Here is a 14,012-nt window from a genome sequence, read left to right as displayed (position 1 = left end):
GAGATTGGACAGGACCAGGTTTGAGGGCCGGGAACCCTCCCTTATCTGTAACAGTTGTGCCGTCATCCCGTCAGACCCAAGAGCAGGCATAATGGGTCCCCCAAGGCCAGGAGGTTGTATTAGTCTCCTGGGGCTGCTGTAACAAGTTACCAGGAACTCAGTGGTGTAAAACAACAGAAAGGATTCTCTCATGGTTCTGGAGGCCAGAAGTCCAAAATCAGGGTGTCAACAGGCTTTGGTTCCTTTTGGAGGCTTTAGGGGAGAGTCGGTTCCCTGCCTCTCTCTTAGCTTCTGGTGGCTCCAGGCAATCCTTGGCATTCCTTGGCTTGTGGTTGCATCACTCCGATCTCTGCCTCTGTCTTCCCATCACCTTCCTCTCTTTTTGTCTCTGCATCCTCTCCTCTTCTTATAAGACACCGGTCATCAGATTTAGGGCCCAACATAAACCCAGGATGATTTCATCTCCAGGTCTTTGACCATTTTTCCAACTAAGGTCACACTCTGAGGTTACCAATGGGCATGAATTTGGGGGGACCCTATTCAACCCAGTACATACAGAGGTTCATTGCCTTGGGTCCTCCCAGTGTCTGCTGAAAACCTTACCTGCATTCCCGTGCCCTCCCTCCGCAGGACACCCCTGCAACAGCTGCCATCGGGGCAGCCATGCACCCCCTCCCCCCAGACACATGGAGCCTCCTGACATGCTCACCCCACCCTCCCAGCCTCCCTGGAAGTCGGAGGGCTCCCCGACAAGCCCCACATGCTTGCAGGAGATGCGCGGGAAAGACCACAATTGCAGAATCCCAGCATGAGAAGGAGAAGGAAAGTGCTGACTTAAAAATTGAAACCCTGACAGATGTGGCACTTTTTTAACTCTGCGATGGACCTGTTGGCACTTGTCAGATCCCAGCACGTTTGCTAATGTGCATTTTCATCAAAGGGCTGAGGCTGCTCCAGCTCCCATCGCCTGCCTCACCTCTTCGCTTCCAATTCCTTTGCTGGGCTGGTCCTGCCTGTTCTCTTTCCTGATTACTAACCTCCCCTCCCCTTCCCCTCTCTCTCTCAATGTCTCTCCCCCCGGAGCCCCCTACCCCAGGCTTTTCTTCCTTCTGTCTTCTTTCCTCTCCGACTCTGGGTCCCCTCTCCTCCTCTTCGCTTGGTTCAGCAAGATAAACATTTGTGGAGCAGCTACAGTAAACCGGGGGCTGTGAGAGTGAAAGGATGGAAAGACAAACAAGACGGGTTGTACTCACCCCTTCCTGCCCTGCTCTATTCTCTGTGTCTCTTTCCCCGTCCCTCCCCTCCTCGCGCTCAGCATCTTGTCTCTCTCTTCTGTTTTGCAGGCCAGTTGGACCAACTCTTCCCTGCTTTGTACCAGGTGCTCTGCTAGGTGTTGTGGATGCAAACAGGACCAAGATGAGGTCTCTGCTGTCTTAGAATCTCCTGGCGTTTCTCTCTCTCTCTTCTTTTTTTTCTTCCTCTGACATCCTTCCTCTCACTCCTCCCAAACCCTTACCGCCATTGTCCATCGCCTTCGCGCAAGCCCAATCTCAGGCTTCAGCCTCCCAAACAAGAGAGGCAGGGTGCTAATCTCATGGCCCCCTCCACTGATGGGGCCAGGCCCAGCCGTGTTGCCCGACGGTGCTGGAGCCGCCGGCCCGGAACAGCTGATGCATGTGGACAGACGGGATCCAAAAGGCCCTTGCCCCTGCTGGCCTCCGCCCAGAACTGCTGATCAGCCAGATATGTCTGACTGCACAGGAGCAGTTCTGAGAGGCCTCAGCCCTGCGGGCAGTCAGGAAAGGCTGATGCGGGTGGACACATGATCAGGAGCAGAACAGAAAGTTCTCTGGCTGGCTCTGAGCTGGGCTGGCTGATTGGAATGGACGTGCGGGGTCACTGGTTGGCTGGACGCTGCGGGGTGGGGGGCAGGGGGGATTGAAGGAGGATGGTGCCCAGGTGCTGGAAACCATGGCTAAAAAGGAAATCAGGAGTGGAGAGTGCCTGGGCTAGCGGTTGCAGGACCACCCTTGCCAGGGCTGCTTTCCTGAATATCCAGGAGGTCAAGAGGAAGGCAGCTCCGGGTTCAAACCCTGGATCTGTTCACCTGCTTAACCCCACCCCTCCCACCTCCCCAAAACCTGTTCTACCCAAGTGAGGATGTCAGGCATGGGGCTCCCATTTCTCTTGCTGTGATTGGTTCCCCAGTGGTTATGTGATCCAATGACAGCCAAGGAGACACGCGGGAAAGTCTGCTGGGGCTTCTGGGAAAACTCCTCCTCCCTCATAAGAAGGTGATGCTGGCCAATCATGGTGTCTGAATGTGACATTGCAAATTCTGCAGCCTGAGACAAAGTCAACCCTGAGGATGTCAAGTCTGAGGTGGGAAGAAATGGTGACCTTGAGGATATCATGCAGCCACCAGCATCACGCCCAGCGTGTGCCCTTCCTCGGATTTCTTATTATGTGAAATAATGACTTTTAGTGTTTAAGGCCATTTGAGCCTAAGTTGTGTTGTCTGTAACTTGCAGCCTAAAGCATCCTAAATAACAGACGAGAATCATTAGCGATCATAATGCCTACACCCCAGGATTGCCGTGAGAATTCATGAAAGGATGCATTTAGCTCAGTTCATGGTACATAGGAAGCACTCATAAACGCCACTGTAATTATTACTTACATATCAATACGTTATAAACAATACATTATTTGCAGTCAGTTATACATGGGAGTCACTAGCGCTGTTTGCCAAATGTTTCTGGTTCTCTTCCCTTGCAAGCGTAATGCAGTAGTACAGACCTCTGAGGTATTGTGGGTTTTGTTCCAGAGCACCACAATAAGGTGAATATTGAAATAAAGCGAGTCACATAAATTTTTTGGTTTCCCAGTGCATATAAAAATTACATTTACACTACACTGTAGTCTATTAAGTGTGCAATGTGCATACCTTAACTAAAAAATACTTTACTGTTAAAAAATGCTAATCATCATCTGAGCCTTCAGTGAGTTATAATCTTTTCCCTTTAGTCACATCAAAGATCACTGATCATAGATCACCATAATAGATATATAATAATAACAAGGTTTGAAATATAGCGAGAATTACCAAAATATGACAGAGACAGGAAGTGAGTAAATGCTGTGGGAAAAATGGCGCCGATAGACTTGCTTGACACAGGGTTGCCACAAACCTTCTATTTGTTTAAAAATGCGGTATCTGCGACGCGCAATGAAGCAAGGCACGGGTGTTCTTGGTTCCTTCGCGGGTGGGAGAAACCATGTGACTATTCACACTAGCTGGCCCTCTTCCCACCACCTCCCAGTACCCGAGTGGCCCCTCATTTTGTCAGCGTTGCCCTGCGCCCTCAGGCCATCAGTGCTCTGGCAGAGCTGGCAAAACATCGCCTCCCTCAGTGACACTCAGGCAGAGGTGTCCGTGGCAAAGCTGGCTGGGCTCCAAGGGTCTAGGCTATCTCTCAAGTCACACACAGCCGTTTCCCCCCATGGCACCCACATGGCACCTGGGGGCAGCTTGCCATGTTGAAATCATCACCAGGCCCCGTAGGACTGGTGTAGCTTGGAGCTGCTGTTTTTGTCTGTCTCTTTCTGTGTGATGAATTGTTTCTGGGGGGACCCAAATTGTTCCTCCTGCACTCTGGCCTTTATAGGGCTTTCCAGTAATTCCAGAAGACATGGCTCTGTGTTTCAGCCCCAGTGGCAGACAGGAGCTTACCTCAGCCCCCATGAGAAATCAGTGATTATTTTAAAAATGAAAGAAAGAAAAGTGTTGGCAAGGGTATGGAGGTATCGGAACCCTTGTGCGTTACTTATGGGAATGAAAAATGGTACAGGTGCCATAGAAAGCAGCAAAAAACTCAGTATAGAGTAACACTATGACCCAGCAATCCCACTCCTAGGTATTGAGATATATATATATATATATATATATATATATATATATATATATATATATATATATATATATATATACACACATACACCCAAGGGAACTGAAAACATGACCATACAAAAACTTGTCCACAAATGTTCATAGCATTATTTATAAAAGCCAAAAAGTAGAAACAACCCAATGTCTACCAATGGATAAACAAAATGTGGCATATCCAGACAATGGAATATTATTTGGCCATAAAAAGTAATAAAGCATTGATGCATGCTACCATGTGGATGAACCTTGAAAGCATGAGGCAATCTGAAAGAAGCCAGTCCCAAAAGGTCACGTGTGATATGATTCCGTTTATATAAAATGTCCAGAATAGGCAAATCCATAGGGACAGAAAGCAAATTAGTGGTTGCCAGGGAGTAAGTGAGTAACAGGTACAGGGTTTCCTTTTGAGGTGATGAAAATGTTTTGGAACTTGATAGAGATAATGGTTGCAGAAGATTGTGAATGTACTACACTACTGTATATAAAATAAACAATGAGGACTTACTGTATAGTACAGGGAACTATATTCAATGTCTTGTAATAACCTATAATGGAAAAGAATAGGAAAAAATATATATATGTATAACTGAATCACTTTGCTGTACATCTGAAACTAACTAAACTGTGTTAGTTTCAATTTAGAGAAAAAAAAGTTGTGCATGTACTAAAGGCCGCCAAACTGTACACTTTTAACATGGTTAATTTTGTGTTATGTGAATTTCACCTCAATTTTTTAAATATCAGTTATTAGAAATGTGTGTGGAGGAGGGGAGGGCAGGCAGGCAGGGAGGGGAGAGGCATGACATCCGGTCCCAGAAATGCCCAAGCCCCCTCCTGCCTGGCCCCAAACCAAGTCTGACACATAGTAGGTGCTGAACAAATGTCTCTTCCTCCCCTCCCCCTCCCCCTCCCCACTACCTGCTCCCTATAAAAAAAGGGAAAAAATTCTTTTAACCACTGTCATTGCCGTACTTGAACATTTGGACTGAGTCCTGTCTGCCTTTAGGGAAGGTCTTGTTTACCTTTGTGCCCTGACCACAAGCCTGCCCTGAGATCTGCATTCCCTCCAGTATTGCTGGAGAAAACGCTGCCCAGCTCCAGCTCCAACCGGCATAATTACACATTATGCTGGGTCTCACTGCCACTGTTTACAGAGCCAGCATCATAATTAACTGTTTATTAGGGTCTTTCGGGCCCGGCTGGGAGTCCCCAGTTGCAGTGAGCTACAATGTCTTCTGGCTGCACCTCCCTCCCCCTGCCATTCAGGAAAGACCTGGTTTTGGTAGCCGCTGGCCAGAGTCCCTGCACGCTTCAAGAAAAGTTTCTTCCCTGACAGTTCCTGAGGTTCCCTGGGCTGGAAGCTATTTTTGGGGTGTTGAGAGGAAGTAGGGGCGGGAACAACAGCTGTGACTCTGGCCACCTCTGTCCCTCTCGGCCAGAAGGGGAGCACCTGCTACCTGCCAGACATGGAGTAGGGTGGATGGAGAGATAAGGTACCTCACAGTCTAGGTGGGGGAGGAAGAAAGAGGAGGAGGTGGTCACCTCCTATAAGATTCTGAGCAAGACCAGCTACGGAATTTTCGGGGCCCAGTGCAAAATGAAGATGTGGGGCCCCTTGTTAAAGTTATTGAGAATTTCAAGACAGCGACAGAGCATTAACAAGCGTCACCCTTCTAAGTGCCAGGCCCTGTGGAATTGCGCAGGTGGTGCATCGGTGAAGCTGGCCCCGGCTCAGAGCATTAGTAACAGCAAGTGTGAATTGAGCACTTACTGTATGCCCATGGCAGGAGACAGCAGGGGTTAGGAACACAGATCCCAGCTCTGTCTCTTCTCTCTGTGATCGTGGACAAATTATGCACTATCTCAGTGCCTCACCTTCCTCATCTCTGAAATGGGGGTGATACTAATAAAAAGTGTGGATCTGTGTCTGGCACGTAGTAACTGCTATACGAGCAGTCACTGCTATTATTTAGTTTGCAAGGATGGATTCAGCTGATATCCAGAAGAATCTAAAAGGTGGATGCTATTACTGTGCCTGGTTCCAAGTGGGGAAACCGAGGCACATATTTGAACCCAGAAACGCTCTAGCACCTGGGCTTTGGTGGTGATGTTGGCATGGAAGAGGGGGAAGATCAGGGTGAAGGAGCAAGAGGGGAAGGCCTTGCATCCCCTCTCGGGGATCAGAGGGGCAGAGCACACCCCCTCAAGGACCCCACTATACCTGGCTCTGAGTCTGTGCTCTGTAAGCATGGGTGGAATTGAAGCTTTGATCCTCCTTTGTGCCAGGCACTGTCTTAACACTTCATTCACATCTCAATGTGTGTTTGATCATTTCCCTTGCAGATGGGGGCCTTCACCCAGCGCTATGAGATGTCTCCCGGCCAGTGTCACCCAGCCAGGAAGGGGCGAGTCAGAGACTGCCCTCCCGGCTCTCTCGGATTCCAAACTCCTGGCTCTTTCCTGCTCAGCCAGCTCCCCTCCGGAAGGAAGCTCTGCCCAGAAACATGCCCGGTTGGCATTGCTCAGGCTGGGAGCCTCGGTTGGCCCGGATCCCAATGCCACCCACGCTGCCCTTCTTCTGGGCCATAAAGATCCTCTCCTCTCACCCCTGCCTGGCCCTGGCAGGTAAAACAGCGAGACCACCCCAGGTAGGGCTCTCAATAACGCTTCCTGACAGAGGGCGGCTGCTCTAGCCCCTCACCTCCATTATCCTCTACTTTGTGGCTCTGATTGGAATCCTCCAAATCCAGATGGGCAAGGAAGGCGGAGCTGTGACTCCATGACTGTGGGCTCCCGGGAGCTCCCAGGGAAAGCTTTCCCTAGCAGTCCCCTCAGAGCCTTTGGATTCTCGCTGGGAACAGTCCAAAACCCAGCCTTGCCTTCAGAGAACCCTGGGCGTGAGTGAGGGTGGAGGGGTGAGTTTAGCGGTAGCCCAGGCTGGCCGGTGGCTCCCCTGCGTGCCGTGAGAGGGAGACGGGAAAGGGGCAGAAGTCAGCTCAGAGTCAGGCATTTCCAGGGACAGTTCTGCTCCCAGAGGGGATCACTTTTTCCTCTTTGGGGGCAACCATGCGCCCACCACAATTTGCTTCTTTCTTTTTCTGTATTACTTTTTATTTGAATATAATTTTGGACTTACAAAAAAGTTGCAAGAGCAGTACAAAGAATTCCCATATACCCTTCACCTGGATTCTCCAAATGTAAACGCTTTATCACATTTGCTTTATTCTTTTCTGTTTCTCTCTAGACAGATATATAGGAGAGAAAGATGTATTTTTTTTCAGAACCGTTTCACAGTAAGCTGCAGACAGAACCCCTCTTTTACCTCTAAATACTTCAGTGTGTATTTCCTAAAAACAAATGACATTCTCTTACAATATGATATCTTACAATGTAATTACCAAAATCAGGTAATTAACACTGAGACAGCATTATAATCTAATCTACAAACTTTATTCAGGTCTTGCCATTTGTCCCTACAATGTCCTTTATAACAAAAGGAAACTCTGGACCCCATATGGCATTCGGTTGTCATATCTCTCAGCCTCTTTCAATCTAGAAGAGTTCCTTAGTTTTTCTTTGTCTTTCAAGACATTGATGATTTTTAAGAGAAGTGGTCAGTTAGTTGTAGAATGCCCCTCAGTTTTGGTTTGTCAGATATTTCTTCATGATTACTTTCAGGTTATACACTTTCAGCTGGATGATCACAGAAATGTCCTGCATTCTTCTCAATGCCTCCTTAACAATTTGCCCCATTCTGGTGATGGGGTTAACTGTGATCACGGGTTAAGGGATGCCTCTATATTTTAAAGCTAAAAACAAATAGAAAAGCTTGAATTCTAGTCATACCCTCTCTAACTCCCAGCTCAGAAGCCACAAAAACCCCCACCACCAATTTGTTTGCTTACTCAGAAAAAACTTAACGTATCAGTTATCTATTGCTGCATAAGAAACCATCCCACAACACAGTGGCTTAAAATAACAGCTATTTTATTGCTTATGATTCTGTGGATCAGGAATTCAGATGGGGCCCAGTTCTTCATCTTATGTGGCTGCACTCTGCTGGGATTTTGGCTGGGGCTAAAAGATCCAAGATGTCCTCCCTCATCTGTCTGGTAGTTGGTGTTGGCTGTCAGCTGGGGTGCTTGGTTTTCATCCGTGTGGCCTTTCCAGCCGGATAGCTTGGGCTTCTTGACATGGTGAGAATAGAAGCTGCAAGGCTTCTGAAGGCTGAGGTCTGGAAGCTGACCAGCCTGACTTCTGCTGTGTTCTATTCCGAGGCCAGCCCTGATTCAATCAGAGGGGAGATAACCCTGCCTTTGGATGGGAGCAGGGGCAACGCTGACTGCAAAAGAGCATGTGAGATGGGATTTGTTTGCTCAGCCATCTTTGGAGATAGAGCACACCAAGGGTGTGCCTGCTTACTCACCCAGAATGTACAAGAGAGCTACAAATGAGGAACTGGGCAGTCAGCCTTGGCTATGCCTTTCCCAGGGGACTATCAGTCCCTACGCTTGGAATGTTTCGTTTTCACTCTCCTTTTCAATTCTGTGCAATTCCAAAAGCCTTTCTTGGGCATCTGTTATGTAGCGATATGTATTGAGCACCTACTATGTATGCAGGGCTCAGTGCTGAGGATCGAGGCATGAAACTAAGTTAGTCCTTGATCTCTGGGAGCTCATCACCTAGAGATAAAACTGAACTATAAACAAACCTTTGCAGGTGGTTGTCAAGAATGTGGGTGTGTGGAGGGTGGACTCCAGAGGAAGGAGGGGCTAAGTGTGGCTGGGGGCACTGGGGAAGGGACATAGACGAGACTATGCAAGAGCTGACTCGTGAAGAAGGAGCAGATGGGCAGGCCAGGCAGAGGGGGCAGCCTAGGGTGGGCGGTGGGCGTGTTGGGGAATTACCCCTACCCAGGAATGGCTGTCAGCAAGGTATAGTGGGGCCCAGGGGAGAATGCAAAGAGATAAGACTAACGGGTGATCACGGACTAGAGTCTACAACCTCCAATGCTGGTGTTTCTACCTCCTTCCCTTTCTTCCGTCAGAGTGTTTGCCAGCCCAGGTCTAAGTCCTTAACCCTGTAGACTCAGTAGAATCTCCATTCAATACAGACATGGGATGGGACAAGTGAGGAAGGGGGAAAAGACTTTGTAGAGAAACTTCTTTCATCTACATAACTAAGAGCTGGGAAAATGAGAGAGCAAATGCAGTCTGGGAGTTTAGGAGTTTGGAATGGGGGATGAAAGGAGGGGACAACTTGCATTCGGTGTTGCTGCGGGGTTTGGACTCCATACAGTAAGGATTTGATTACTATTTGATAGCTAGACGGCAGTTCTTTGCATGCAACTAAGTCATAGAAGGAGCCATATGGGAAGCCATAATTTATATGGGTTACATATTTTTATATACATGCACCAACAGTCATGAGGGAGGTCACAGTTTTAAAAGGAATGTATTCTTGAAAATCTTTACATAATTAAAACCTCAACTAATTCAAGCATAGCCCTGAAAGGGGTGGCGAGCCTGTCTGTTTATATCCATTAAAATGTCTCTAACACATGGCCGCTACGCACCACCAGTTAAATTTCACTCAAGCCATTCGGTTTTGAAATGATGCAATTACTGATGCCTTTTTTTTAAACTGGGAAGATTTGCTTGATTCCACATTTTGCACCTAAAGGGAGGCTTTATTTCATACATATTTTTATGTTGCAGTATTTCTTATTTCATATTCTCTCTCTCCCATGTTAGACCCTCACTCACATAAAAGGGAAGACATTGCAGTAGGGCGGGTGTCTTGGGAAGAATCCTATGGTTAAGAGGGGACCTCTGAGGGTTTCTGGTGCCTCCCTCTTCATGAATGAGACAATAGAGGCTCAGAGTGTTTTGTTTCCAAGATGCTACAGTGAAAGGCAATGAAAGGTAACAGAGGAAAATACCTCACTTGAACTCAGACATGTGGGCCAATTTTCCTGTTCCGGCCAAATAACATAGCAGTGGAGAACTTGGGTTTTGTAGTCTCTGCCACCTGCTAGCTTTCTGACCTTGGGCAAGGCATTTTTCACCCCTCTGAGCCTCAGTTTCCTCATCTACAAAAAGTGGTTACTAATAGCCACCTGAAGGTGGAGATAATAGGTAGCATGGTTCTTCGCACAGGGCCAGACTCAGTAAATGCGCAGTAACAGGTAGCCATCACGCTTACCGTTACAACATCACCTTGGCCTCTGTGCCTTGCTTATCTGTTTACTTTGGTTTCCCAGCCAGATTGTGAGTCCCTGAGGGCTCACTGGTGTTTACAGTCCCAGCCCAGAGCACAGAACCGACCCAGGGAATGCGGAATGTCTGCTGGACTCCACACAATGCACCCCACACAATATGGTGAAGGGAGCTGGGAGGGGGGATTCCATATGCCCTCGGGGATCTTTTCCTTCTTCCTTCAAATTGCAATCCCAGGAGCTTCCTTGCTATCTCTGGGGGCGGGAGGGAAAGCAATCCCCACCTCCTCCCTTTCTGGTGAGATGTGCAACCCACGTTTCTCTGTGCCCCACCCTTCCACTCAGGGGTAGATGGAACACGCTGGTAAACGTCTTTTACCCCCAAGCACTGGGGACTCAAAGGGGCAGATTTGCATTTTAAGAAACCACTGAGGAGCGAGGGCAGTGCTAAACACAGAGAAAGTGCTCGCTAATGCTAATGGGCCAGCTATCTAGGGAGACTTTCCTAAAGAGAATAATCTCCTACCTGCTCAACCTACAGAGGGCTGGTGCTGTCAGCACCCTAAGTATTGGTTTCTGTCCCCTAAACAAAAGTTGACAGAGACCAGAACTTGGAGAGGAAAGAAAATAACTTTTACGACACCTATTTCATCTCTGACTTCGAATCTTGCCGAATCCCCCAACTCCCAGCAGTATGACCTCCACTTTGCAGATTAGGAAACTCCTGCTCAGAGAGGTTAAGTGACTGGTTGGAGAACACAGAGCCTACAAGCTGCAAAGCTGGGATCCAGACCTGATCTGTGCCACACCAAGGCCAGTGTGCTTTCTTGCATCTTTCCCTCAGGCAGAGGCCATGAGGCCAACTCAGAGGAATGGAATGTCTGACATTCATGGGCCTCTCTGACTCCCCTAGAAGCTCCTGGGGGATCTTGACTCATGTGTAGGAAGTCAGTCCCCTCAGCCCCCAGCCTGCCTCTTCCCCAAATCCACCAGATGTCTCAGCATTCTCAGAACCCACCTTGTACTCCTCGCGGTGCTTTGGTACACACTGTTCCTGAGTCTGGTTTTCCCTTTCCCCACCCTTTTGCCTTGAAAACTCCTTTACCTCCTTAATGATCCAGATCAAGTGTCTCCCTGACCCTACACATATAACTCACACCCTTATTTTTTCTCCCATTCAAGCAAGGCTTCCATGTACCTTTGTACAGGTTGTGCACTGCACAACTCTAGAGGCAGCATTTGCAAAGATCACAGTGGTATTGTCTAGATGTTCCTTTATATGGGTTGTAATAATGTCTGTTTGTGGCTGTAAATCTGAGGGTAAGGATGAAGTCGTGATAGGCACCACACCCAGTGCCTAGTACAGGGCCTACTGCTTAACAAATGTTGAATGAATGAATGAATGAATAGATGAATGAATGACTTACAAGATACAACTCTAATGTACAGAGACCACAAACGTCCCAGTACTTGCCCTTCCAAACAAGTGTTTCCCCTGCCATAGTCATCTCTCCAGGGACTTACTCTCTTATTCCAGGAAAGCTCTCAATGCTTAAAGCCCTTTTGGAACTCCTCTCTGGGGATTTCCTTCAGAGACAGGCTCCAAGCCACGCAAGTCACCCCTGCTCGTTATTTTGCAATCACGGATCTTTTCTCACCCAAAGCGATCCCAGCCAGCTTCATCTCCTACCTTGTTCATCAGACCGGGCTCCATTTAACTTTGGGTTCCATCCAGAAAGCAAGTCCACTCTCCAAGAGCAAGGACCTGCCTGTCTCTGAGGAAACGTCAGGACAAACTGCTGAGGTGCCGAAGACTAGTCAGCAGCCAGATCCCGAAATACTGTGCCAGGGCTGCTGTGTCCGGGCAGCCTGGCTGGCCAGGAGTCGGGCTTCCCAGGGACCTCCTTTGAAGGAGCATGTTTACTTCGCCATGTATGTTCTGGTGTGCAGACTTCAAAAATTCACTTTTAATTTCACAGCCTTGTCAGGAACTAACTGAGTGTTAGTTACTGAGCATTCACTGGGTGCTACAATTTTTATGAAAATTGTCTCCTTTAATCTTTGTAACCATTGGATGGGATGGATCTAACTCTCCCCATTTTACAGATGAGGAAATTGAGGCTTGTAGAGGTAAAGAGACCTTCCCAGGTGCTGTACTGGGTCACTGGGGAGCTGAGACTTGGACCCGGATCTGTCTGCCTTCAAAACCAATGTTTTTTGTTGTTGTTGTTTTGTTTTACTATAAGCACCAGCATTGCCCTTTTACCCTTCAGACACTGTTTCCTGTGCTGTTTTACCGTCCGGGAGGTAGAAATCTGGATTTCATGTGATTCGCCACTCATGAGGCATCGATGGCTCCTCTCCGTTGCCAGCAGGACGTGCTGGGCTCCTGCCCCCAGTGCTCCTCTGATGAGGTTCATTTGTGTAAATCCCTCCACACTCCTCCCTCATCCTCCTTGTGATCATGGGCGCCCAGATCTCCGGCTGGGACAGGGGTGCTGTCACTAGATATGAAACCAGGCTCAAAATGTGGGCCACATTTAGCACTAGGCTCTAAAACAGGTAAAAGTCACAAACTGGATTTTTTTTGCGGTTAGATACCACAGTTCTTCACCCTTGCATATTCAAGAGTGTGGGTCACAGAGCATTAGTGATGAGTTTTAGTTGTTTATTAATTTCTGTCCTGAGTCCATCCTCTGTGTTCAATACATTTCAAACACACTGAGGATTGAAGACTCAATCAACACTTACTAAGCACTTCTCCATGTTCTAGAACAGGGGTCAGTGATCTGTAGCCCTTGGGCCAAATCTAGACAGACACCTGTTTTTGTAAATAAAGTTTCATTGGAACGCAGGCACCCCCCATTTGTTTACAGAATGTCTATGGCTGTTTCCATGCTACAAGGGCAGAGTTGAATAGTTAACTGTATGACTCTCAAGGCTGAAAATATTTACCCTCTGACTCTTTACTGAAAAAATATTGTGACTGGGACTTCTCTGGTGGTCCAGTGGGTAAGGTTCCGAGCTCCCAATGCAGGGGGCCCAGGTTCGATCCCTCGTCGGGGAACTAGATCCCACATGCATGCTGCAACTAAAGATCCCACACGCCACAACAAAGGATCCCGCATGGCACAACAAAGGATCCTGCATGCCGCACGAAGATCCCGAGTGCCACAGCCAAGACCCAGTGCAGCCAAAATAAATAAATAAATAAATAAGTATTTTTTAAAAAGAAGTCTTTAAAAAAATATTGTGACCCCAGTTCTAGAAGACATTGGATGTTTTTCTGACTGCCCAGCCTCTGAACCCCCTTCTTATAATTAAGGAATCTCCCATCTAGTGAGGTGGGGCTCACTGCCTACTTTAGAACCTGAAAACACAGATACTCACTGCAGTGGGTTGAATAGTGGCCCCAAAAGATATGTCCACATCCTAAACCCCAGAACCTGTGAATGTGACCTTATTTGGTTAAAGGGTCTTTGCAGAAGCAATTAAGTTAAGGGTCTGGAGATGAGATCTTCCTGGGTTATCCAAGTGGGCCCTAAATCCAATGGCAGATATCCTTATAAGAGACACACAGAGGAGAGACACAGAGAGAGAAGAGGAGAAGGCCATGTGGAGACAGAAGCACAGAATGGAGTGACATAGCCACAAGGAATAGTGACAGCCACCAGAGTCAGAAGAAGCAGGGAAGGATTCTTCCCTAGAACCTCCAGAGGAAGGGCAGCTCTGCCAACACCTGGAATTTGGACTTCAGGCCTGCAGAACTGTGAGAGAATAAACTTCTGTGGTTTCAAACCACCTCATTGGTGGTTATTTGTTACAGCAGCCACAGAAAACTAATAT

General features: G+C 47.8%; 1 protein-coding gene across 9 annotated transcripts in view; it reads left to right on the top strand.

Annotated features, from left to right (window-relative positions):
* The window catches only part of SPRING1 (SREBF pathway regulator in golgi 1), a 316,969-nt gene that overhangs the window by 212,835 nt on the left and 90,122 nt on the right, over positions 1–14,012 (top strand). The window contains exon 6 of one of the 9 annotated variants that reach the window (XM_082416864.1): positions 12,440–12,492. The exons of 4 other annotated variants lie outside the window; for them this stretch is intronic. In XM_082416864.1, coding sequence (XP_082272990.1) covers positions 12,440–12,477 — 38 coding nt within the window. In that variant the 3' untranslated portion in view covers positions 12,478–12,492. Of the gene's footprint in view, positions 1–1,343; positions 1,879–6,292; positions 6,414–12,439; positions 12,493–14,012 lie in introns of those variants that run through there. 4 more of the 9 variants (XM_082416852.1, XM_082416868.1, XM_082416878.1 and 1 more) reach the window with 4 other exon arrangements.

Source organism: Balaenoptera physalus, assembly GCF_965194825.1.
Source record: "Balaenoptera physalus genome assembly, chromosome: 12".
NCBI classification, from domain to species: Eukaryota; Metazoa; Chordata; class Mammalia; order Artiodactyla; family Balaenopteridae; genus Balaenoptera; species Balaenoptera physalus.
This window is presented reverse-complemented; position numbering and strand designations above follow the sequence as displayed.